This window comes from Eleutherodactylus coqui, chromosome 3, assembly GCF_035609145.1.
Source record: "Eleutherodactylus coqui strain aEleCoq1 chromosome 3, aEleCoq1.hap1, whole genome shotgun sequence".
In the NCBI taxonomy this organism is placed as follows: Eukaryota; Metazoa; Chordata; class Amphibia; order Anura; family Eleutherodactylidae; genus Eleutherodactylus; species Eleutherodactylus coqui.
The window spans coordinates 67,538,271-67,563,825 of record NC_089839.1 but is presented as its reverse complement, the minus strand read 5'-3'; the positions used below and the strand labels follow the sequence as shown (position 1 = coordinate 67,563,825).

Here is a 25,555-nt window from a genome sequence, read left to right as displayed (position 1 = left end):
TGTTCCATACAATGTGCATTGGCCCAGGTTGGTACTGCAGGCTGAGTTCCATTCACTTCAATAGAACGCGGCCTGCAGTACCAACCCAGGACACTACATAATGTACGGAGCAAGAAGTGGGACAACCAATTTAAGTCAGGTCTAATGCCCACCGCCAGATTTCCGCCATGTAAAATGCGATGGAAATACGCGGTATTTCACTGCAGCTATTAGATTCTATTGAACCTAATAGCTCAATGTACATGCTGTGGAATTCCGCAGCATGTCCTTTTTGCTGCGGGTACACGGACGGACAGCTTCTATTGTAGTCAATGGAAGCCGCCCGTCAAGCTATACTTCCACTGTAGCACAGCGGAAGTATAGCGTAAATATGCGCCGCGCCCACCACGTCATATGACGCGGCCGGCGGGACATGTGACCCCGCCTGCGCGGATCCGGAGGGGAGTACGGGGTCTTTGGGGGGGGGGGGGCCGTGACAGACTCCGCTGGGGTATTGCCGTGTGCGTAAGGCCTTAAGCTGAGGAGTTATCCGGTTTGGGGTTGTGATAATTTTCAATTGGCCTGTCGCTGGGGTACACTAGGAAGGAATGATATGCATTTGGTTAGCTGAAGCAAACAATCTGTACACTGATTTCCTCATTGTATTCTATTGGTTAGCACTAGAGATGAGCGAACGTACTCGTCCGAGCTTGATATTCGTGCGAATATTAGGGTGTTCGGGATGCTCGTTACTCGTAACAAGTACCACGCGGTGTTCCGGTTACTTTCAGTTTCCTCTCTGAGACGTTAGCGCGCTTTTCTGGCCAATTGAAAGACAGGGAAGGCATTACAGCTTCCCCCTGTGACGTACAAGCCCTATACCACCCCCCTGCTGTGAGTGGCTGGCGAGATCAGGTGTCACCCGAGTATAAAAATCGGCCCCTCCCGCGGCTCGCCACACATGCCTTGTGACTTAGCTGAGGGAAAGTACTATCGTGCTGGAGCTGCTGTAGGGAGAGCGTTAGGAGTTAGTGTAGGCTTCAAGAACCCCAACGGCCCTTCTTAGGGCCACATCTACTAGTGTGCAGTACTGTGTTAGCACAGTATTTTTTTTTTTTTTTCCAAAATTGGATCTGCAGAGCATTGCGCCCTGCAATAGGGACAGAAGTGGGGGTTAGGCAGGGGGAGTGTTAGGAGTTAGTGTAGGCTTCAAGAACCCCAACGGTCCTTTCTAGGGCCACATCTATCCGTGTGCAGTACTGTCCAGGCTGCTGTTAGCAGTGTTGCATATTTGTTTTTTTTTCTCAAAACCGGCTGTGCAGAGCATTGCACCCGGCATTAATACTACAGGGATAGAATTGTGTAGGCAGGGCCAGAAGACATACATTATTCATTGAATACACGCAGTGTGGGTGTTCCTTGTAAAAAGCAGGGAAAAAATTCTATTTGGCCTGCCTCTGACAGTCCTCAGGGTTCTGGGTACGTGTGTGCTGTGCGCTGAACGTTCAGAAAAAATCAGACGCAGTCAGCTACGTTTTACCGCAGGCGTGCGGCAATTTTTTTCCTGCATGGGAAATCCCTGATCTGCTGTAGGTAGCGAATTACTTTGCATCACTGCAGTTCTGGGACAAATTGGCAGGGCCACAACACAGTTATTAAACTTAGTATTCATTGAATACACGCAGTGTGGGTGTTCCTTGTAAAAAGCAGGGAAAAAATTCTATTTGGCCTGCAGGCTTGCGCCAATTTATTTCCTGGCTGTGAAATCACTGGTAATACAGCATGCTGAGGGGTAGGGGTAGGGCTAGAGGACGTGGACGCGGCCGAGGACGCGTAGGCCCAAGTGAGGGTGTGGGTACAGGCCGAGCTCCTGATCCAGGTGTGTCGCAGCCGACTGCTGCGCGATTAGGAGAGAGGCACGTTTCTGGCGTCCCCACATTCATCGCACAATTAATGGGTCCACGCGGGAGACCTTTATTAGAAAATGAGCAGTGTGAGCAGGTCCTGTCCTGGATGGCAGAAAGTGCTTCCAGCAAGCTATCATCCACCCAGAGTTCTGCGCCGTCCAGTGCTGCAAATCCGAATCCTCTGTCTGCTGCTCCTCCTTCCTCCCAGCCTCCTCACTCCACTACAATGACACATGCTCAGGAGCGGGAAGACTCTCCGGATCTGTTCTCGGGCCCCTGCTCAGATTGGGCAGCAGTGGTTCCTCTCCCACCAGAGGAGTTTATCGTCACTGATGCCCAACCATTGGAAAGTTCCCGGGGTCCGGGGGATGAGGCTGGGGACTTCTGCCAACTGTCTCAAGACCTTTCAGTGGGTGAGGAGGACGATGACGATGAGACACAGTTGTCTTGCAGTGAGGTAGTAGTAAGGGCAGTAAGTGCGAGGGAGGAGCGCACAGAGGATTCGGAGGAAGAGCAGCTGGACGATGAGGTGACTGACCCCACCTGGTGTGCAACGCCTACTCAGGACAGGTCTTCAGAGGGGGAGGCAGCAGCAGGGCAGGTTGCAAGAGGCAGTGCGGTGTCCAGGGGTAGAGGCAGGGCCAGACTGAATAATCCACCAACTGTTTCCCAAAGCGCCCCCTCGCGCCATGCCACCCTGCAGAAGCCGAGGTGCTCAAAGGTCTGGCAGTTTTTCACAGAGACGCCTGAGGACCGACGAACAGTGGTGTGCAACCTTTGTCGCGCCAAGATCAGCCGGGGAGCCACCACCAACAGCCTCACCACCACCAGCATGCGCAGACATATGATGGCCAAGCACCCCACAAGGTGGGACGAAGGCCGTTCACCGCCTCCGGTTTGCACCGCTGCCTCTCCCCCTGTGCCCCAACCTGCCACTGAGATACAACCCCCCTCTCAGGACACAGGCACAACCGTCTCATGGCCTGCACCCACACCCTCACCTCCGCTGTCCTCGGCCCCATCCACCAATGTCTCGCACCGCACAGTCCAGCCGTCGCTATCGCAAGTGTTGGAGCGCAAGCGCAAGTACGCCGCCACGCACCCGCACGCTCAATCATTAACCGTCCACATCGCCAAATTTATCAGCCTTGAGATGCTGCCGTATAGGGTTGTGGAAACGGAGGCTTTCAAAGCTATGATGGCGGCGGCGGCCCCGCGCTACTCAGTTCCCAGTCGCCACTACTTTTCCCGATGTGCCGTCCCAGCCCTGCACGACCACGTCTCCCGCAACATTGTACGCGCCCTCACCAATGCGGTTAGTGGCAAGGTCCACTTAACTACGGACACGTGGACAAGCACAGGCGGGCAGGGCCACTACATCTCCCTGACGGCACATTGGGTGAATTTAGTGGAGGCTGGGACAGAGTCAGAGCCTGGGACCGCTCACGTCCTACCCACCCCCAGAATTGCGGGCCCCAGCTCGGTGCTGGTATGTTCGGCGGTGTATGCTTCGTCCACTAAAGCACCCTCCTCCTCCTCCTCCTCCTCAACCTCTGTCTCACAATCTAGATGTGTCAGCAGCAGCAGGACGTCGCCAGCAGTCGGTGTCGCGCGGCGTGGCAGCACAGCGGTGGGCAAGCATCAGCAGGCCGTGCTGAAACTACTCAGCTTAGGAGATAGGAGGCACACGGCCCACGAACTGCTGCAGGGTCTGACAGAGCAGACCGACCGTTGGCTTGCGCCGCTGAGCCTCCAACCGGGCATGGTTGTGTGTGACAACGGGCGTAACCTGGTGGCGGCTCTGCAGCTCGGCAGCCTCACGCACGTGCCATGCCTGGCCCACGTCTTTAATTTGGTGGTTCAGCGCTTTCTGAAAAGCTACCCACGCTTGTCAGACCTGCTCGGAAAGGTGCGCCGGCTCTGCGCACATTTCCGCAAGTCCCACACGGACGCTGCCACCCTACGCACCCTGCAACATCGCTTTAATCTGCCAGTGCACCGACTGCTGTGCGACGTGCCCACTCGGTGGAACTCTACGCTCCACATGTTGGCCAGGCTCTATGAGCAGCGTAGAGCTATCGTGGAATACCAACTCCAACATGGGCGGCGCAGTGGGAGTCAGCCTCCTCAATTCTTTTCAGAAGAGTGGGCCTGGTTGGTAGCCATCTGCCAGGTCCTTGGAAACTTTGAGCAGTCTACCCAGGTGGTGAGCGGCGATGCTGCAATCATTAGCGTCACCATTCCTCTGCTATGCATCTTGAGAAGTTCCCTGCAAACCATAAAGGCAGCCGCTTTGCGCTTGGAAACGGAGGCGGGGGAAGACAGTATGTCGCTGGATAGTCAGAGCACCCTCCTGTCTATATCTCAGCGCATTCAGGAGGAGGAGGAGCATGAGGAGGATGAGGAGGAGGGGGAAGAGACAGCTTGGCCCACTGCTGACGGTGCCCCTGCTGCTTGCCTGTCATCCTTTCAGCGTGTATGGCCTGAGGAGGAGGAGGAGGAGGATCCTGAAAGTGATCTTCCTAGTGAAGACAGCCATGTGTTGCGTACGGGTACCCTGGCACACATGGCTGACTTCATGTTAGGATGCCTTTCTCGTGACCCTCGCGTTGCACGCATTCTGGCCACTACGGATTACTGGGTGTACACACTGCTCGACCCACGCCATAAGGAGAACCTTCCCAGTCTCATTCCCGAAGAGGAAAGGGGTTCGAGAGTGTTGCTATACCACAGGACCCTGGCGGACAAGCTGATGGTAAAATTCCCATCCGACAGCGCTAGTGGCAGAAGGCGCAGTTCCGAGGGCCAGGTAGCAGGGGAGGTGCGGAGATCGAGCAGCATGTACAGCCCAGGCAGTGCAACAGTCTTTAAGGGCCTGGACAGCTTTATGGCTCCCCACCAAGACTGTGTCACCGCTCCCCAGTCAAGGCTGAGTCGGCGGGAGCACTGTAAAAGGATGGTGAGGGAGTACGTAGCGGATCGCACGACCGTCCTCCGTGACGCCTCTGCCACCTATAACTACTGGGTGTCGAAGCTGGACACGTGGCCTGAACTTGCGCTGTATGCCCTGGAGGTGCTTGCTTGTCCTGCGGCTAGCGTCTTGTCGGAGAGGGTGTTTAGTGCGGCTGGGGGAATCATCACAGATAAGCGTACCCGCCTGTCAACCGACAGTGCCGACAGGCTAACACTCATCAAGATGAACAAAGCCTGGATTTCCCCAGACTTCTCTTCTCCACCAGCGGACAGCAGCGATACGTAAGCAATACGTAGGCTGCACCCGCGGATGGAAGCTACGTTCTCTCTCACCATCCAAAACGGGGACATTTCTGCTTCATCAATCTGTGTCTAATATTCCTCCTCCTCCTCCTGCTCCTCCTCCTGAAACCTCACGTAATCACGCTGAACGGGCAATTTTTCTTAGGGCCACAAGGCTCACTCATCTAATTTTTCGAAACAATTTTTATGTGTTTCAATGCTCTTAAAAGCGTTGAAACTTAAACTTGAACCAATTTTTCGTTAAACTGGGCTGCCTCCAGGCCTAGTTACCACTTAAGCCACATTAACCAAAGCGATTAATGGGTTTCACCTGCCATCTTACTGAGGTACATTAGTACTGTTGGTACACCAATTTTTGGGGGCCCTCACCTACAGTGTAATCATAGCAATGTGTATGTTCTTCGCCTGCACTCATGGAACAGAAGTGTGTGTGGGGTTGGCCTACACTTTAGCTACATAAATGTTACTTGGGCCTTGGCTATACTGCAGCTACTGAAATGGAACTAAGACTGCGCTCCCACTATACTGCTGCTTCGGAATTGTTACTGGGGCCTGTCTTGAGTGCTACTATTACTGACATGGAACGAAGACTGCGCTCCCGCTATAATGCTGCTAGTGATATGTTAGTGGGGCCTGTCCTAATGCTACGGCTGAAATGTTACGAATTCTGGGCTCTGCCTATACCGCTGCTAATGGTATGTCTCTGGGGTGTGGAAACAGAGGCTTCCCAAAGACATGATGGCGGCGAGGCCATTTCCCACCAACGCGGTTACTGTTAAGCTGTATATAACCACGGACACGTGGAGAGGACACGTAGTGCCTCAAAAACATCCCCCTCCTCCTCCAACAGGGAAAACATTCTTGGCAAATGCCTTTGCATTGGTTCGTCTGGTGCCAGTCCAAGAATTTCACCTTTACCGACACTACAAGAGAGCCCCCCCACCATCCCCCCCGCCACGGCCCACTTAATCCTGGCCACATTCCGAAAACCAACAAAATAAAACCGCGCTACTAGGTCCGCAGTCACCACCACATTACCACCAACGCGGTTACTGTTAAGGTGCATATAACCACGGACACGTGGAGAGGACACGTAGTGCCTCAAAAACATCCCCCCGCCACGGCCCACTTAATCCTGGCCACATTCCGAAAACCAACAAAATAAAACCGCGCTACTAGGTCCGCAGTCACCACCACATTACCACCAACGCGGTTACTGTTAAGGTACATATTACCAGTCTGACTGGGGCATGCAGACACCTTGACAGAATGAGTAGTGTGTGGCACATAGGTTCCCCATTGCTATGCCCACGTGTGCAGCTCCTGATGGCGGTGGCACAGGATTCTATTTCTCATTGCTTCTGTACAGCATTGTGGGCTATCGCCCCGCCCCTTTTAAAGAGGGTCGCTGCCTAGCCGTGCCAACCCCTCTGCAGTGTGTGCCTGCGGTTCCTCCTCATGGCAGACGCACTTCTAAATATACATGAGGGTGGTGTGGCATTAGGGCAGCTGAAGGCTGCGCAGGGACACTTTGGTGTGCGCTGTGGGGGGGAGGGGGGGCGGTTGGTCAGCATGTAACCCAGGAGAAGTGGCAGCGGAGTGTCATCCAGGCAGTGATTGTGTTTTGTTGTAGCTAGTGTGGTGCTTAGCAAAGGTATGCCATGCTAATGAGGGCTTTTCAGAAGTAAACGTTTTTGGGAGGGGGGGGGGCCCCACTCTTGCCGCTATTGTGGCTTAATAGTGGGACCTGTGAACTTGAGATGCAGCCCAACACGTAGCCCCTCGCCTGCCCTATCCGTTGCTGTGTCGTTCCCATCACTTTCTTGAATTGCCCAGATTTTCACACATGAAAACCTTAGCGAGCATCGGCGAAATACAAAAATGCTCGGGTCGCCCATTGACTTCAATGGGGTTCGTTATTCGAAACGAACCCTCGAGCATCGCGAAAAGTTCGTTCCGAGTAACGAGCACCCGAGCATTTTGGTGCTCGCTCATCTCTAGTTAGCACCTGGTGGATTACTGGAAAACTAATAATTTGTTATAATATTAATGCGTGCTAAAATAGACACTGCACAGTTTGCAAATTTGGGTGTATCAGCGGGGTCAGATCAGTGAATCCTGAAACCTTTATATAGGGCTATATATATTCAATGTCACGCGGTTCCTAAATACAGTAAAGCCAAACTACAATCCTAGACTATAAAGTGATTTATGTCCTATTTCCATAAATAGAAGTGTCATTGTCTCATATCCTCTATTCCGCTTTGCAGAAAACATCTGTTTTGTATTTTATGCTTTAACTTGGAATTGACATTCTGCCAGTCCTCCATAGTACGGTTTCCTTCCTCACAATGAAAGAACAAATACATCTGCAAGACAAGACACTCCCTTTACAAGGTCCCAATCTCATTTTGCCAAATACACATTCACACCAGTGTAAAAAAAAGCCCTAGAGTCAACTTCAGACAAAGTGAAAACTTCCTTCTTGATAATGTGCTTAGTTTAGAAAAAGCATAGAGTGAATGTGTCGACAGAAAATGACCTGTTATAAATCACATTTTTGTGTTTAAACATTTTCTAAGACTTTTTTCCCTTATTTTTCAGTCACAATCTATATGTTTAAAAAATATCTTGAAATCCTGCATTTTTCACACTTACCACAGAGCCTCGTACCAGGTCTGTCACTTCCTGATGTGTAGAGAAAACTTTACAGCTAACTTGAAAGGTAACACCTACATGTAGATACACAGGATCCACCATTCACAATAGGTGATTATCTGTGACTATCTACTCCCCCTTCCCTAAAAAATGACCTCTGCACAGGCCAAGAACAGTCTCCCATACAAGTCAATGGGTCAGCTCCTGCCCATTGTGTGACCGGCCCATGAAGCTGCTGTAAAGCATATCTGTAAATGCTGTTGCACTTAAGGTCCTCCATAATCATGTACAGACAGCATAATAAAAAAAATCTGCAATCAGAAAATTAAAACAGATTAGAAAAATGGAAAAGGTTTCTCTTTATGGTTTTCAATTAATAAAAAAATGGTGCTCTAGTCCCTTTTTAAAAATTGATATTCAGTGTATTTTTTCTAAATATGTTCATAGCTATTTTCCCCCTGTCATTGACCTGCATGAAAATGGATATAAACCATAAAACGAGTGAGATATTTGCATGATGATTCCAAGTAGGCACGGCAGCCTGTCAACTGAATTAAGTGTGCATACTGTACACATTAGGCTGAAGATGATAAAAATGGACGATATAAATTGAAATAGCCATCCATCTAGTGAAATTGAAAGACACTCACTCTGTCGTTGTCTTTTTGTACCCCTGTCAGAGAGTAGCAAAATCTAGTGCTGGTCGCACTAACTACAGTGATATGTCTGCTGTGTGGATCTGTGCAGTCGTTTTTGAGAAACTTGTATTTTTTCCGCAGCTGTACATGCAAAGAGGACTACCTAAAGTAGTCCTGGACATTCATGAGCTGCAGACTAGCTACACCCACCCCACCCTCCAGCCAATGATTGCTATCTATTGATTACTGTGCATAGAGAGAGAGCTGCCTATCATTGGCTGGAGGGTGGGGTGGGTGGGTGAGGCTGTAGCTTATGAATATGCAGGACTACTTCTGTGTCTGGCTGCTACTACCTTAATGAAATGCAAGATTCTCTAAAACTACTGCACAGATCCACACAGCAGACATATCACTGAAATCTGTGTGTCAGGCACTACCTTTATGGTGCTCTTGGCGAGGCCTGCTGATACATGGTGACAGATTCCCTTTAACATTGATCATTTGTTTCAGCTAATAGTCATTGTCTGGAAAAAAGTTGGGCAGATTTTAACTTTTCATCTGATAGTTGGACAAAAGCTCTTTCATGGCAATGAAAGATCTGTTGTCCAATAGTGATCTTTCGTTCGAAGAACAACCCCAGAAAGATCTTTCTTCTATCGCCTGGTGTCATTGAACATATATGGCCGGTTTGAACAACTATGATGGCCAACATACGTAGACTAAAATGTGTATAGCTGCATCTGTTCACTGTAATTGTTCAGTCGTTAACCTACTTCTATCTAACGTGTGATTGTTAAGTTGACCATACAAGACCTACACATATGTAGAGAGAAAACGGACAGAACAGGAGACTTCAAAATGTCGGCATATACTGCAACTTTCTTATTCTCAGTTATAGTATGGCTGGCTGTACACGGGAGAGTTGTCACTGTGAGATCCGCGGCGATAAATCACTTGCAGACCTCGCATGACCCATGGAAAGAGCAGCCTGATGTCCACGAGCGAAAAATCATAGTGATTCTCCACTCGCAGGATTCTTCTATTAGATAGGCTCACTGCGTAGACCTGTTAGTCTACCCCCCCCCCCCCCCCTCGCTCCCCCGTGGTGGAATATTCTGCCTCAGCCGTGGACAGGCAGCCTAAAAAGCAGCTCTGGAGCAAAAACTGCTGCTCGGACAAGTGAAATGCTGTGAAAACTGGCATTCATGAATAAAGCTTTACCATTTGGCCTTTGACTCTAGTCATTGGGGATGATCGATGCTTTATTTTTTTGGCCAGTTTTCTAATGACCAATTTCGATGAGATGTTCAAGAAACGTGTTTAGTCATTACAAGTGTATCATAAGTGAGATTGTGAAATGTGTTTAACATTATGTTGTGATCTGGCACGAGCCGTCTGAGAGATGATACAGAGATAGGAAGGACAGCTGGATTCTGGAAGTGTAGAAGTGATCAAAGGAACAAAAAATGAATCTAAATCTGATTGTAGACTCAGAGATTTACCTCCAATTAAATGAGCATTCCAGTAATTTTCCATCATCACATTGTTCCCTGGGATCGGAATAATCTTCCCATAGGAAATAAATCACTGCAGAATGTCAATATACGCAATACTTAGAAGCTTTATATAATAAAGGTAAAGCAAACGGGGCACTGTAGTCTATAGAGAGAGCAAGTCTACGAGATGTACATACTTGTCTCTCTTTCTACATACGGTATTAGCTACATGAGTATAGTATGTATTAAAGGCCAGGTTCGCAGCTGGGCTGGAACTTTCCGTCACAGATTTGGCACATGAATGCAGTGCTTTTTCTTCTGGTACAATGCCAGGCAGCTAAACGGAAACTGAATGGACCCCAGTATAGTCAATGGGGTCCATTCGGTTCCATCATAAGACGGACCGTTCAGCCACGGGACTTCCTTTCCTGCTCCCATAAGGCTGGGTTCACACGGGGCGGAAGTCTGACGGAATGTCCACAATGGGACTACACGTAAATTCCGCAAGATTTCCTCAGCTGAAGTCCCAAGACATTTGGCGCGGGTTTTGAAAGCGGCTTATTCCGCTGCGGCCATCTCTCCCCATAGAGAAAAAAGCTTGCAGCGGAAACGGCAATACGATTGACATGCCATGGCTTTGAATTCTGCATGGCATGTCAGTTTCAGCGTGGCTTGGCCGCAGCGGACTGTCTGCGGCGCGTGGGCGAGATTTCTGCAAATCTTGTTCACTTTGCTGCTTAGTCTCAGGTTTAGGATGGTTTTCTATGTGGAAAGTCTGCATGGAAATTTCACGGCAATTCCGCCCCATGTAAACCCAGCCTTAAAGGGGTTGTCTCGCGGCAGCAAGTGGGGTTATGCACTACTGTATGGCCATATTAATGCACTTTGTAATATACATCGTGCATTAAATATGAGCCATACAGAAGTTATACACTTACCTCCTCCGTTGCTAGCGTCCCCGTCGCCATGGATCCGTCTGATTTCACTGTCTTCTGGCGTTTTTAGACGCGCTTGCGCTGTGCGGTCTTCTGCCTGGTGAATGGGGCCGCTCGTGCCGGAGAGCTGGTCACCGCGTCGTCATCGTAGCTCCGCCCCGTCACGTGTGCCGATTCCAGCCAATCAGGAGGCTGGAATCGGCAATGGAATGCATAGAGCCCATGGTGCACCATGGGAGAAGACCCGCGGTGCACCATGGGAGAAAACCGCAGTGCATCCTTGGGAAAGGATCGGCGGCCATCTTAGGGAGAAGATTTTTATAACTCCATATTTCGTCGGATCGGTGAGTAGCAAGCGGTTTAAAAACCGCTTTAATTTGCTATTTTATGCCAGGGGGGTGACAGGGGGAATGGGGTAATGTAAAATTTTGATGTTTGCCGCGAGACAACCCCTTAAAGGAGCAGAAAAACTGAACCCCGATGCAGATGTGAGCGCAACCAAACTGAGATGTAAAGTATGCCTCCAGTTATAAACCGCTTTCCATAAATCGGTAGTACAAGCAAATAGAAGAAACTTTGTAAGATATCTTCTTTGTAATATAGCTGCTATTTCATCTCCCATACATGGCACTGTACAGAGAAGAAATAAGGTACTTTTACCTCTCTATAGCATATCCTCAGAAGCAGCTGCAGTGTGGCGGACTGTACGTAGTTTTTCATCATGGATTGACCAGTTAAAGAAAGTCTTTCAGGTTCTTTAAGGATGGTAAACTGATAGCTGCATCAGGTAGGGAATTTAATCCCTTATGAGTTTGCATGTTTCCTGAGGACAGGCACAGCAAGTGCTCTGGGTCTCTTCAGTAAACCATGTCCAACTACGCACCTTTGGTCTAGGCCAGGAACCAATGGTGCATCTGTGGTTCTCCCCCTACATTCTGAGGCAGACTCTCACAAATGTACTGCACATGCATCACAGCCATATTTCATAACTCAGCATATGCTGCATCCAATGCCGAGGATAATAATGTCGCAGAACAATAAGGGCATCCATTAATACCAAGGAGGTGGTGTTGGACATGATTCATAGACGAGACCTGAAGCACTTGCCAGGCTCAGGATCACTCTAAGAGCCCTTGCGACCTTATTCCCATAATGGATCAAAGTTCTTTTTTTCAGAAATGATAGACGTATGTTCCAACGTACCTTTCTGGTGGTTGATAGACTTAAAGACCCATTTACACGTAAGGATAATCATTCAAAAGATTTTGAATAAACTGCTAATGGACACTAATGTCCGTTCGTTTGCATGTAAATAAGCCTGTGGAGCTATATGCAGAGAACAGCAGATGGTCTATTCTCTGCATTCAGCTCGTTTGTTCTGCCGGGTGGCTGCAAGCTGAATACAATGTAATCAGCACTCCCGTGGAGAATACAGCACCATAGACAGCAAACACAGCCTGCAGGCTGTTATCTTCTCTCCAGCTGAATGATGAATTTTATGCTCATCTAAAAATCATCATTCAGCCGAAGAGTGAAAGATAAGAGCATTTACAAACAACGATTATCGCTCAAACGGTGGCTTTTGAGTGAATTTTGAGCGATAATCGTTGCGTGTAAATAGGCCTTTAGTTCATTATCTGACACTGACATTGAGTTAATACCGATAGAATTCCTGATAAGTCAGGGGAAGGAGCCTGATAAATAGAGAGATGGTCTGGTAAGAGAATGTACAATGTTTTTTTTTATATTCACTTGTACAGTACTATTGATTTAAGGGAAGTTGTACATCTTAACAACAATAAGGAGACGTCCATTGCAGGAAGAGGCCACAGTACGGCATTGTGACAATTAATCATTCATAACTTCTCCACAACCTTTCTGGACTTTTCTTACAAGGTGGTAGCAGCACTCATAACTGCATTCAAAATGTTTTTAGGTTTTATTCCAGTCATGCCATAAACTTTTTGCCTGAAGACCCTAGTTCTGCCCGCCTACTTCTTTTGTATTGATGCCAGTTTGGAGGCCAGTTTTATGATTCCACAAGCTATTTGTTTTGTGCTTTGGATGCTGTCCAACCTTCTGGTTACATTGTCTTTGTGGTGATCAATCATACTTGCAGATGTGACCCCTATATAAGAGTTTGGCTCCAGCACGAACTCTTCAAAGCCGGATGGGCAGGAAACAAGCTGTTGAGTCAACAGCAAACTTGCCCAGAATGGTATAGGGAAAGCTATTTACTCTACTTCTAAAGGTAAGTAATATTGAGGGTTATTCATCCTGGATCCTTTTAAGGTTAAGGGACAATTATTGACAGAGGAGAATCCCTCATTAGCATACAGGATGAGTTAGGGTGAATGCACATGGATGGATTTGAATTGTGGAATCCGGAGCGGACAATCGCCTCTGGATTCCGCAGCAAATATCGTCCGTAGCATGCTTTGGAAAAGTGCTTTTTTTTTTTTTTTTCATGCACACATGCGGAAACCAATTGCAGTTTCCACTCGCGGGTAAAAAATCGCAGCATGCTACATTTTCCTTTGGTGTCTGCACAGGCAGGCAGCGGATTGCGCGGGAAATTTGTACTGCACATGTCCGATGGCGAGCCGTGCGGGTCATCTGCAGTGCAGATGAAGATTCAAGAAAGCAGTTACGCGGCGGACGCCGCTGCTGCAAGGGCCAGATTCTGCTGCGGATTCCACGCGTAGAACCCGGCTCTGCCATGTGCATGCGGCCTTACAGTAGAAGATCAGGAAATAGCAGCAGTTCCCAAATGCTCTACTTTAGAGGTTTGTTCTAGTGGTGGATCCTCTTTAATAAGTGTTTAACCTAAGTAATTGTTCTATGTAGACATAATACTGTAGTCGCCCCAATACAGGCTTGTCCTTGTAACATGCAGCTCCATAGTACTTTATTGTATCCAGGTAAAGTCCGCTGCGACCAAGACGTGCTGACACTGACATGCCGTGCGAAATCAAAGCCGTGGCATGTCAGTTGTATCGACGTTTACTCTGCGGGCTCTCTTCTCTCTATGGTCAGATATGGCCTCAGTGGAATAAGCTGCTTTTAAAACCTGTGCCAAATGTCTTGGGAATTCAGCTGCGGAATTCTCGTGGAATTTCCATGTGCTCCCGCTGCAGACATTCCATGAGATTTCCACCCCGTGTGAACCTAGCCTTACTATTGATGACCTATCCTCAGGATAATTCATCAACAGTTGATAGACAGATATTCACCCCTTAGGTTCACTGATCCACTGTTATTGCAGACAGCGCTGGAAGCAAATATTACTGTCCTTATTGCAGCAGCCCAGTTTGAATTCAATAGACGCTTCGCAAGCGGTACTAAAGCGGGTTAATGCAATTCGGCAGTGTTTTCTCCTGCAGAGCTGTACTTCATAAAAATGGGTCAGACCATCAGGATCCCAAGCGGCAGACTTCTGCTGATCAGCTATGGATGACGTATTTATAGAATAGCTCATCAATACTAAAAGACTCGGAGAACCACTTTAAATATGCGTTTTCAGCATGTCTTTATATACAATACATAGACTTTCCAAGAACTAGACCTAATATTATCATTTTTGTATTCAAACTGACTATTTCCTTGGCAGTTAAACTTGCTGTAGTCAGTGATTTGGCATAAATCTCCCGCCATACGTCAGCACGCTTGTTTTGCTTTGAGAGTATTAATGGTTGTAACTCCCTCTTTGATCTATCCTGCCAATCTCGCTTGTCGTGTCTGTCTGCTGCTCTGTCTTAATGTCGGCACCTTGCTGTCCCTTTGATTTGTTGCTCTCAGGCGACCACCACATTGTGAGATGATGCCTCACGCTGACAAAACACAGCCTGTTCCTTCCCACCTTCTTCCAGTCTTTGTGGCTTTGGGCTTTTAATTACATACTGTATAAAATACCGAGGATCACTGTATTTTGTTACTGGAAGGATCCTGTCCTTGGCACAGGCAAAATAGACTAAGATTCATGGATACCACTGAGGCTGTATTATGGGTTGCTCGTATGTAGAAAATATTTACTTTGTCTACATTTTCTCCTTGAAATATTTTATTTTTTATTATAAGCTTTACAGTGGAGTCTACTGGATTATAATATAGGGCAAACTTCCTGCAATCATCATAAAAAGAAAAAATGTGCTGCGTTGTTTGCAGTTTTTTTTTAAATATCAGTATAAAGAAACCCATTTTCATGTGATTTAAGAAATAATTGTTGTATTATTGTCTCATTTCTTAGTCTAGAATAGAGGAGGTGAGTTTGTGGTGTTTATTAGGCCCTGCATGTAACACCTTTCTTCATTAGTGCACCACTTATTGTCTTGGGGACAATGCCAATGGCATAGTGATCCACAGTATACAAACAGATTCCAGCAGCACTCAATATATCTGCCAATCTTGCAGGGGTGAAGATATTCAAGCTCATGCAAAGCCACTTCCACTGGGACCATGGACCTCCGGTCCCAACCAATGTGCACCAAATTGTCAACCAATGGCATAGTTATGGTGTAGACCTAATTCCAATAAATTCTCAATCAATTGCCACAGAGCAATAACAAACTCTATTAAAGGAGATGTCTCGAGGAAGCAGTGAATTTTTTTTTTGCCCAGTCCCCCTAATTAAACATACATTACTAATTACCCCTGTAAATTACTTTCCTAGCTGGTTTCTACTTACCGTTCCAGCGTTTCAGCAACTTATAAAACTTTTTCCCAAGATGGCCACCAGCTCTTTTCGCATCGCTTGCTGCAGCCCGACGTGCGCGCTCCCGAGACGCTACCAGCTGTGTCTCCATGGCAACCAGACGCCCCGCAGCCGCCGACCGGACCCCTGGAGTGAACACGGCCGACCTGTCACCCACCGCCAGGCAGAAGGTAACCGGCGCAGCCCCCCCCCCCATCACAGCGGCAGCCCCCCCGGCCCAGCGACAGCCCCCCCCGGCCCAGCGCTAGTTCCCCCATCACAGCGGCAGCCCCCCCCCCCGGCCCAGCGACAGCCCCCCCCGGCCCAGCGCTAGTTCCCCCGGCACAGCGACAGCCCCCCCCCATCACAGCGGCAGCCCCCCCCCCCCGGCCTAGCGACAGCCCCCCCCATCACAGCAGCAGCCCCCCCCCCCCCCCGGCCTAGCGCTAGTTCCCCCATCACAGCGGCAGCCCCCCCCGGCCCAGCGCTAGTTCCCCCAGCGCAGCGACAGCCCCCCCCCCGGCCCAGCGACAGCCCCCCCCCCCAGCGCAGCGACAGCCCCCCCCCGGCCCATCACTTACCAGGACAGCTGGACGGCGGGACAGCTGGGCGGCTTCTCCGGACAGCTCGGCAGCTCTGCACCTTCCTCTAACAGAGGAAGGTACAGAATGGCCGCTCCAGCGTGCTCCCGAGCAGTGACAGCTCGTCTGCGCATGCGCAGAAGAGCTGTAGCGGGGAGCACACTGAAGCAGCTCGTGCTGAATGGAGAAGACCGGACTGCGCAAGCGCGTCTAAAAAAGCAAGCTGCCGGCGAATTTAGACGGAACCATGGAGACGAGGATGCTAGCAACGGAGCAGGTAAGTGAATAACTTCTGTATGGCTCATATTTAATGCACGATGTATATTACAAAGTGCATTAATATGGCCATACGGAAGTGTATAACCCCACTTTGTTTCGCGAGACCACCCCTTTAAGCTTCATTCACCTCTGAGCTTTTATTTCCTGATTTAAAATAAAATTGGTTACCAACCAAATGTAAGTAGTAGGAGGAAAGCAGAAAAAAAATATGAGTAGAAAGAGTTCTCTCTCTCCAACTCTAACACAGGCTAGCATAGTACAATCAGCTAGTTAGAAATCAAAGATCACCCCCCCTTTACCCACTCCAACATGTTTCACTGGATACACCAGCTTCATCAGGGGTCGGGGCAAAGTCTCCAAAAAATTCTAGCAGTCGAAACATTTGCATGCAAGAACAGCATTTCCTTTTGGGAGAAAAAAAAGCTGTTATTAAAATTCTTATCTCTTGTATAACACTACTGTCTATCCCTTAGTTCTCCTTCACTGGATAGGTAGGGTAGTAGACAGCGACCTCTCGGATCCATTCCGATTTTTCACTGCTTACCTGTTGTTGAAGGACAATGAAGAGTAGGAAGTACATCAGCTTCTTAACCCTTATCATACTAGTTCCATGGTATCTTACATACACAAGTGATTTGAGACAACTGGTCAACAATTTTCATAACTCTTAGGCTATAGGCATATAGCCTTAATGTGCGTTGTACCCAAGAAATTTGGGAACAACACACCTCAGGCAGCACACATACAAACTGTCCATGTGCTATCAGATCTACACGGATACTGCACATTGAATGCCCTACTCTTGTCAAGAGAAAGCGGGTGGGAATAGGAAATATAGGTATTTTCTTTGATGGTCCGTGTGAAAAATAGTGTATGTGTATGGTCTCATAGGCTTTAATGGGGCCGTGTGCTGACTGTGGAATTACACGGACAGTACATGGCCCAAACATATGTTCGTGTGCCTTGAATATGTAAATCTAAAACTTTTCACTAATGCTAGTTTCAGGCATAGAGATGAGCGAGCGTACTCGGTTCGGGTGTTTTTTGCACTCGAGCACCGCTTTTTCCGAGTAACTGACTCCTTGGACGAAAAGATTCGGGGGGCGGCGGCGTGGAGCGGGGGGTAGAAGTGGGGAACATGGGGGAGCTCTCTCTCTCCCCCCTCACTCCACTCTGCAACCCACCGCTCACCCCCGGCGCCCCCCGAATCTTTTCCTCCGCGGAGTCAGTTACTCGGAAAAAGCAGTGCTCGAGTGCAAAAACACCCAAACCGAGTGCGCTCGCTCATCTCTATTCAGGCATAAAAGGACATCTGTGTTCTACATGTAAGACGACCACCATGGTTCAACTGAAGTAAACTTATCGTAGGATTCTATGGTGATGTAAAATCAAGGGGTGCAACTGAGGCTGTTATATAGACTGTAGAATATGGCTGTATGACAGCTGTCCATACCAGCCCACGTTTCAGTGTGACTGTCTATAATATGGCTTCTACTATTTTCTGAAGACCAGGTAATTTTCTGTTCGTTTTAGTCTTCATCTTACAAACCAATTGCAGCAGGCTTGTGTGTTAAGGTGGCCACAGACATTAGAGAGAAGTAGGTTGAGGGTTGAACAACTGTTGAACGATTGATCATCTGGTGAACGAGCATTTCGCCAATGCAGTCCTAAACATTTTGCTCCATATTGGATGTTACACTTACTCAAACTGGCCATACATATTCCATAACATCGGGCTAAAGATCAACAATCTTTCTCGGAAAGTTCTTTCTAAAGATCTTTTATAAAAACAAAATCTCTGTTCTGTTGTGCGACTATCGGCTAAAAAAAGGCCTTTTTCCAAATGATGGTGGTGTGTCATCTCTTGCTGGTGTGTTAAATTTCACCAGATGAGTGTTCGTTTTAGTTGAAATCGCCCATTTTCATCAACTTCAGTCAATGTTTATGGGCATTTTTTTTCGACGTTGCAATATCATGACTCTGACTGCCATTTCCTGTTCAGTTCACCTGCTTACATGGTTCAGTATAATGTGCTGCAGACTGTGAGAACCCATTACCATTTTAGCCATTGTCTACAGCCTTGAACGATATAAAGTGTGTATTCTTGATTAATGCCCCATTATCTTTAGAAGAATTTATCAAGACGGAATAGAGATATTTATTACTTCAGCTTAACCAAGCATTCCGTTCAAGACCCTAATCATGCAAAAGCTTTGGCGATGATTAGAGGAAACAGTCATGAGACCAAAATGACAGACTTATGCACTATAATAAAAAATGGGAGTCCTATAACCTTCAATTTCTGTTTAATGTAACTTGAGGATTTCGTATTCATTCAAAGTCCTATTACTAAGGCTAAGTGTTCCTTTCCTTGATGTGGTTTGAGGTATGAAGGTTAGAGTTGTGGCTCGGTGGACAGTACACAACCATTATTCTTTACTAATTCCATGTTCTTAATAACTGGTTAGTAAGTTTTTAAGGTAATCTGCGTTCTCCTAGTAACAAATACCGGCCATAACGGACATATTTATGAGTAAGAGTGTTTGATCTTAAAACTATTGAAAGAGAACAATCCAGAATAATATTAATCTGTGTTCACTTACATTGTGGTTTCTGTGTGTAACCGAAAGCGCAATGTATTGCCAGTTCCATTGCAGAACTGATACCACCGGTGCCTGACGGACTGATAATGGGGCCTGTTGGTTTCCATTGTTTTGATGGGCAGTGCTATTCTTCCTGTTAAATCTGATGGAGTCGCCAACGGAAGCTCCAACACAGATTTGAACTTGGCCTTATTATACCATCATTTTTGGATTATATGTGGTGCTGAGACTCCGCTGCAACATTTGGGTAGAAATCTTGAGACTGCCTGCCTTGATTTGGTGATAAAATTAATTTATAATTTAATATACCAGAATTTATTCTCATGTAAAGGTATTCAAATCAGTGCACAGTTATATCTTTAAGCAGATTAGCATGAGGCATTTTTAAAGTGTGTCAGAAAAAAATGGTTTAAAATGCAAAATTTTAAAAAATTATATATTAGTCTACATGAATTCTGTTAAAATAATTTAGATATATTCATTTTCCCTAATTATCCAATATACTGTACAACTGATCCTTCTCAGAACATCTTATTGGAGTACTATGCTTTCATTCATGGTGTGGAAGTTACTGCTCAGTAACTAGGGGTTGAAATGCCGCCATCATTTAGTCCATTTAATTGAATGACAGTCAGACCATGAAATTGTCACCAGTTGACTGGACAACTCATAAATTTGTGCTGTGAGTCTGTTTATACATGTCCATTTTCTTAAAGGGGTTGTACTAAGATTTCTAGTTATCCACCTACCTACGTGATGGGAAAAGCTTGCTGATTAATGGCGTTCTCACTGCCGAGACTCCTGCCGATTTTGAGAATGGGGGTCCTGTGTTTCCACCCCACTCTGCCTGTCACTTCTCCCTCCACATCATAATGAATGCAGCACTGGCTGAGCAGACCCGCAGTAGGCGCTCCATTCATTTGAATGGGACAGACGGAAATGCCTAAATGCTTGCCACTAGGGTATCACGGCAGTGCCAAGAAAGTGGGTAGAGCATCGTCACGCTTTCTTGCATGACCAGCATTCCATTCAGTCTTTTCCTCACTGTGGAGTTACAGTAAGCCCAGAGTGAGGAGGACAGGAAACGCAAGGCCCTAATTTTGTGGGTATCAGCAGTGAAACCCCCATTGGACTGCAAGGTATTCCACAGAATAGGGGATAACTGGCAATCTTGGTACAACCCCTTTAAGGAAGTCAGACTTCTATAAAAAAAAAATACTTGTATTCTATCATGAAATACTCTACATTGTTGTTCTGTTTCTTTGTTATTCCCTGTGAAAATGCATTGTTGCAAAGAAAAGTAAGTGAGTATTCCACAGTGCAAGCGGAGGCATGGTTCACACAAACCAATCTTTCTTGAGAAAACCAAATTTGTCAGTAACCAGGCTTTGTTTGCCTTTTAATTTAGTGGCAAAGCACCTGTGAAAAGCACACTTCTATTCTCATGTCTTCAATGTAAACACCTTTGCCTTTTAAGCTCTTGTAGAAGTAATTAGCATAGCGGTTTACTTACCATTTTCTCCCTGCTCTGTGGATGTTTAGTCAATGTGCTCAATAACAGACAAGAATGGTACAACTGTGTTTGTGTTATTAGTTTTGTAAGATTGTGTTTGCCTGTATCTGTGACTGAGACAACACTCACACCACATTTTTTATATCAATCGATACAGAAATCCAGGAAATTACTTTACCTTCTCTCATATAATTGAAAGTAAAAGTGCTTCAGAAATCAATTTTCATATTCAAAGAGTAACAGCAATTTTAGATAACTTTTGACATGTCATAAAGACATGTTAAATGTTTTGAACAGTGGGGATCCCGCTGCTGAGACATCTCTAGAATGAGGGGGCTGCAGCACTCACCCGGACACTATTCTCCTTTGGACGGCTTCATTACTTGCCGACTCCAACATTTTCTATAGACCTCTAGTAGGCTATTTTCAATTTCCGAGAGGTGCTGGCAAGTAACGATGATGGACAAAGGGGAGTAACACTGCAGCCTCCTCATTTTAGCAATCAGCGAGGTTTTCAGCAATGGGATTCCCAATGATTAAAACTTTTGACAAGTCTCTAGGACATGTCAAAAGTTATTTACGGATTCAGTTATTCTTTAAGGCAAAAGTGACGGCTCTTTAACCCCTCACCAGGTTTATTTGTACCCTCCTTGGGCACAACTTTGTTCTCGTTTATAGCCCTTCAAAAGCATTGCCTACAATGTTATTTCAGTTGGGTTGAGCATTTTATTTTGAACGCCAGATCTATATCAATTCAGGTTTATGTTTAAGCTTTAATGTAGTCAACATGCATACTGTAGTAAAATCCTGTTATAGTGAAGCAAGTAATTACATTGTACTTTTTTTTTTCTATTTCAGAAACCCCAAAGCAGATAATCAAAAAATTTACAAAAAGATCAATAATGATGCGTCCCTCAGAGTGCAAAACTTATCTGTTCTGGTGAAACAAATCAAGGCTTACTATCAGGTAATTTTTGTTTTTCATTCCTTACAGTTTTTGCCAACAATCCTTGTCATTGTACTCTATGAATAATTAAAGCAGTTTTGACATTCTCAGATTCAAAGTGGTTAGACCAAAATCTAAAGTTATCTCTTGTACAGAGGATAGGAGATAACTTTATGATTGGTGGGTGTCTGTCTGCTGTGACCCTCACTGATTCTCGAGAACAGGTGTCCCAATGGCCCTCGCATGAATTAAGGCTGCTCCATTCATTTCAATGACAGAACTGGAAATTACTCAGTAAAAGCGCTTGGCAGTCTCTGGCATAGTCATTGAAATAAATGGAGCAGCACATTCTCCACTCCATTGATGCGGGTGCTGCCAGTTCTCTCGTTCTTGGGATCAGTAGGGGTCCCCAACTGTTGGACCCCCACCAATTATAACGTTATCTCATATCCTGTGGCTAGGGATAACTTTTTAGATTTTGGTTCATCCCCCTTTAAGGCCAGCATCTTTTCAGCTTTAGAACTGCTGTGATCGCTGGGGAAAGCTATGCGAACGCATAAATTTCCACTACATCGATGGCCCAAGTCTCCCAGAACTAGAGCTACAATATATAATTGGCTCTCTGCTCAGGTGGGAGCCCTCCTTTTATGATGTTCATATGCTCTAATATGACAGGTGGAAAGAGACTGATTTGATGCAACAGCCACTTTAAATTGAACCTGTCACCAGATTCATGCAGCCTAAACCATGTGCCACATGAACCTGGGACAGATATGCCCATTTGGCCCATGTACTTTTTTATACTGAGACACTACTGCATTTCAGAAAAAAGGTACTTAAAAATCTGACTTGGAGCTCAACTCTTGGAGCTCTCGAAGGGGGTGGGCCACGCTGGGCTCTCTCCACCTAGAACATCAAGAGTGACAACTCCTCTCCCTGCTTGTGTATAGGAGAGGGCTGTCAGTCTTGATGTGGGTGGGGAGAGCTCGGCACGGTCCGCCTCTTTGACTAGCAGAGAGTTTCAGAATAAAACGTTCATGGGCTAAATGGGCATATCTGTCCCGGGTTCATGCTGGCCATGTTTTGGTAAGACTTTATGCAGATTTTCTCTTGCTGAATTTCTGCATGTTATTAAAGAGAGTCTGTCAAAATAAGTGCTTACTAAACGCCTCACAGCGCTAAGTACGGCATATATAGACATAGGGGCAAATAACTTTCTTTCTGTTCATAGCGGTTTGATTGAAGAGGGAAAAAAAAGTGGTTTAAGGCAAGATGCACATTAATTTGCAAATGCCTCAAGTGCGGGACCAGCCCCAGTAAGTGCTTCAGGTCTTTGCTGGTAACCACTACTCAACAAATCCTCTTTGGCCTTAAAGGGGTTGTCTCGCGAAACCAAGTGGGGGTATACACTTCCGTATGGCCATATTAATGCACTTTGTAATATACATCGTGCATTAAATATGAGCCATACAGAAGTTATTCACTTACCTGCTCCGTTGCTAGCGTCCTCGTCTCCATGGTTCCGTCTAAATTCGCTGGCAGCTTGCTTTTTTAGACGCGCTTGCGCAGTCCGGTCTTCTCCTTTCAGCACGAGCCGCTTCAGTGTGCTCCCCGCTACAGCTCTTCTGCGCATGCGCAGATGAGCTGTCACTGCTCGGGAGCGCGCTGGAGCGGCCATTCTGTACCTTCCTCTGTAAGAGGAAGGTGCAGAGCCGCCCAGCTGTCCGGAGAAGCCGTCCAGCTGTCCTGCCGTCCAGGTAAGTGATGGGCCGGGGGGGGGCTGCCGCTGCGCCGGGGGGGGGGGGCTGTCGTCGCTGTCGCTGCGATGGGGGGGCTGTCGCTAGGCCGGGGGGGGGCTGTCGCTAGGCCGGGGGAACTAGCGCTGGGCCAGGGGGTAAGTGATGGGTCGGGGGTGATGTTCACTGACAGGTGAAGGCCCCGGAGCCCAGCGCTGGGCTCCGGGGCCTTCACCTGGGCTCCGGAACCTAGCGCTGGGCTCCGGAACCTAGCGCTGGGCTCCGGAACCTAGCGCTGGGCTCCGGAACCTAGCGCTGGGCTCCGGAACCTAGCGCTGGGCTCCGGAACCTAGCGCTGGGCTCCGGAACCTAGCGCTGGGCTCCGGGGCCTTCACCTGGGCTGAGGGTCTAGCGCTGGGGAGCCGGGAGCGTAGCGCTGGGGAGCCGGGGGCTAGCGCCGGTTACCTGCTGCCTAGCGGTGGGTGACTGGTCGGCGGCTGCGGGGCGTCTGGTCGGCGGCTGCGGGGCGTCCGGTTGCCATGGAGACACAGCTGGCAGCGTCTCGGGAGCGCGCACGTCGGGCTGCAGCGAGCGACGGGGAAAGAGCTGGTGGCCATCTTGGGGAAACTTTTATAAGTTGCTGAAATGCTGGAACGGTAAGTACAAACCAGCTAGGAAAGTCATTTACAGGGGTAATTAGTAATGTATGTTTAATTAGGGGGATTGGGCAAAAAAAAAAATCACTGCTTCCTCGAGACATCTCCTTTAATTGACAAGTAGCCTTATTTGACAACCTTTTAAGCTCCATTGAAATTTCATGCTTGCCCCTTTTGTTCAAGCCCAGCACATGCCAGTACCTGCTATACTCTGGAACGTGATAGAGTTTACAGTGATGTTGTCTAAGTTTGCCCTATCAATCAAGGCCTAGGGAGAGGCACAGGGCAGAGTTTTTCAGTGGACCCGGGAGAACTTGCCAGGCCTAGGACCTTTTTGGCTCTTGTGAAGTAATTAGCATATCACAAAAAAACTACTTTTTCTCTGCAATTAAAGCGTTATGAGTGAAAGAAAGGTAGGTACCCACATGTCTGTAAAGCCTAGTTTATGCACCGATTATCGCTCAAAAAATCATTTGAGCGATTTTTGAGTGATAATCATTGTGTGCTTTTTACAGTGCAAGTTGATCGTTTAAATGTTGAGCGATCACCTTGCGCTCCGAGCGGGAGATGCAGAAGACAAACAGGGTGTCCCTGCTTCTCTTCTGCATCCAGCTGTTCTCTGCTCATAGCACCTGGCTGTTATACAGCCGAGCACTCCGAGCGGGGGATGCAGAACACAGCTGGACCGCTCTGTTCTTCATACCCAGCCTGTCTTCAGGGAGCGGGATACAGCTGAAACAATAGTATCAGCTGTATTCCGCTGTGAATCCCTGATAAGGCTCCTCGTCTGTCAGCATGCTGAAAGATCAGCGACGGCTTAATGAAAACTGCACGATGTCAATTAGACAGCGATTATCACTCAAAAGATGGCTTTGAGCGATTTTTGAGTGAAAATCGTTGTGTGTAAATCAGCCTTAAGTGTCCTACCAAGATGTATAGTAGGCATATTTTTCCTGAAAGGCTCCTTTAAGTATACAGTTCGATGGGGAATGTAACTTATTCTATGAGATACTAAAAATAGCAACCATCAAGTTGGCTTCTCCGAAACTCTTGAGGGGAAACTTTTCATTTAAAATTTAGATGTTTGTTTGCTTGGAGTTTTAAATAAACAAATCTCTCCTTGAGGTGAAAATGACTGACTGTGTTCTACTTTTGATCTTCGAAAAATAAAAAAATGTGTTTGTTGTCTCGAACCGTGGAGACGTATAGTTCTGTGTGGGAGATGTATACACAAAATAATAGGAAGGTTTTAATCAAGACTATAAAGCTGCTTCATTTTAGATGTAATGGAACAACGAATTTAATCGGTCACAAACGGGCTTTAAGTGTTTACATAACACATGCATGAAAACGTTTGACAAATATAAAAATGGATTTTCCCCAAGTCAACTCCATATGACCCATAAAAATGAATCATTTCACCCAATTTAAGCTTGAGTGTCTGTGGCCAAAAATACAAATTGACCGAATGTTCCATTGTAAGCAAAGCAATGTGTTTTTGGTATTGTTACATGACAAAGGCATGTCTGTGTTAGGAAGTGAGAAGCAATCTGGACACCAGCTTGCTACACGGTATAGTAAAATATATTAAATTACATACCGATCGGATCTCACTGTTGTATTTTCTACAACCCAGAAACGGATATTACTGGTAATTTAATA

General features: G+C 47.0%; 1 protein-coding gene across 6 annotated transcripts in view; it reads left to right on the top strand.

The window, feature by feature from the left end:
* CCDC88A (coiled-coil domain containing 88A) overlaps positions 1-25,555 on the top strand; it is a 201,162-nt gene that overhangs the window by 60,428 nt on the left and 115,179 nt on the right. For all 6 annotated transcript variants that reach the window (XM_066595696.1, XM_066595695.1, XM_066595692.1 and 3 more), the window contains exon 3: positions 21,414-21,522. In XM_066595696.1, coding sequence (XP_066451793.1) covers positions 21,414-21,522 — 109 coding nt within the window. The remainder of the gene's footprint in view (positions 1-21,413; positions 21,523-25,555) is intronic.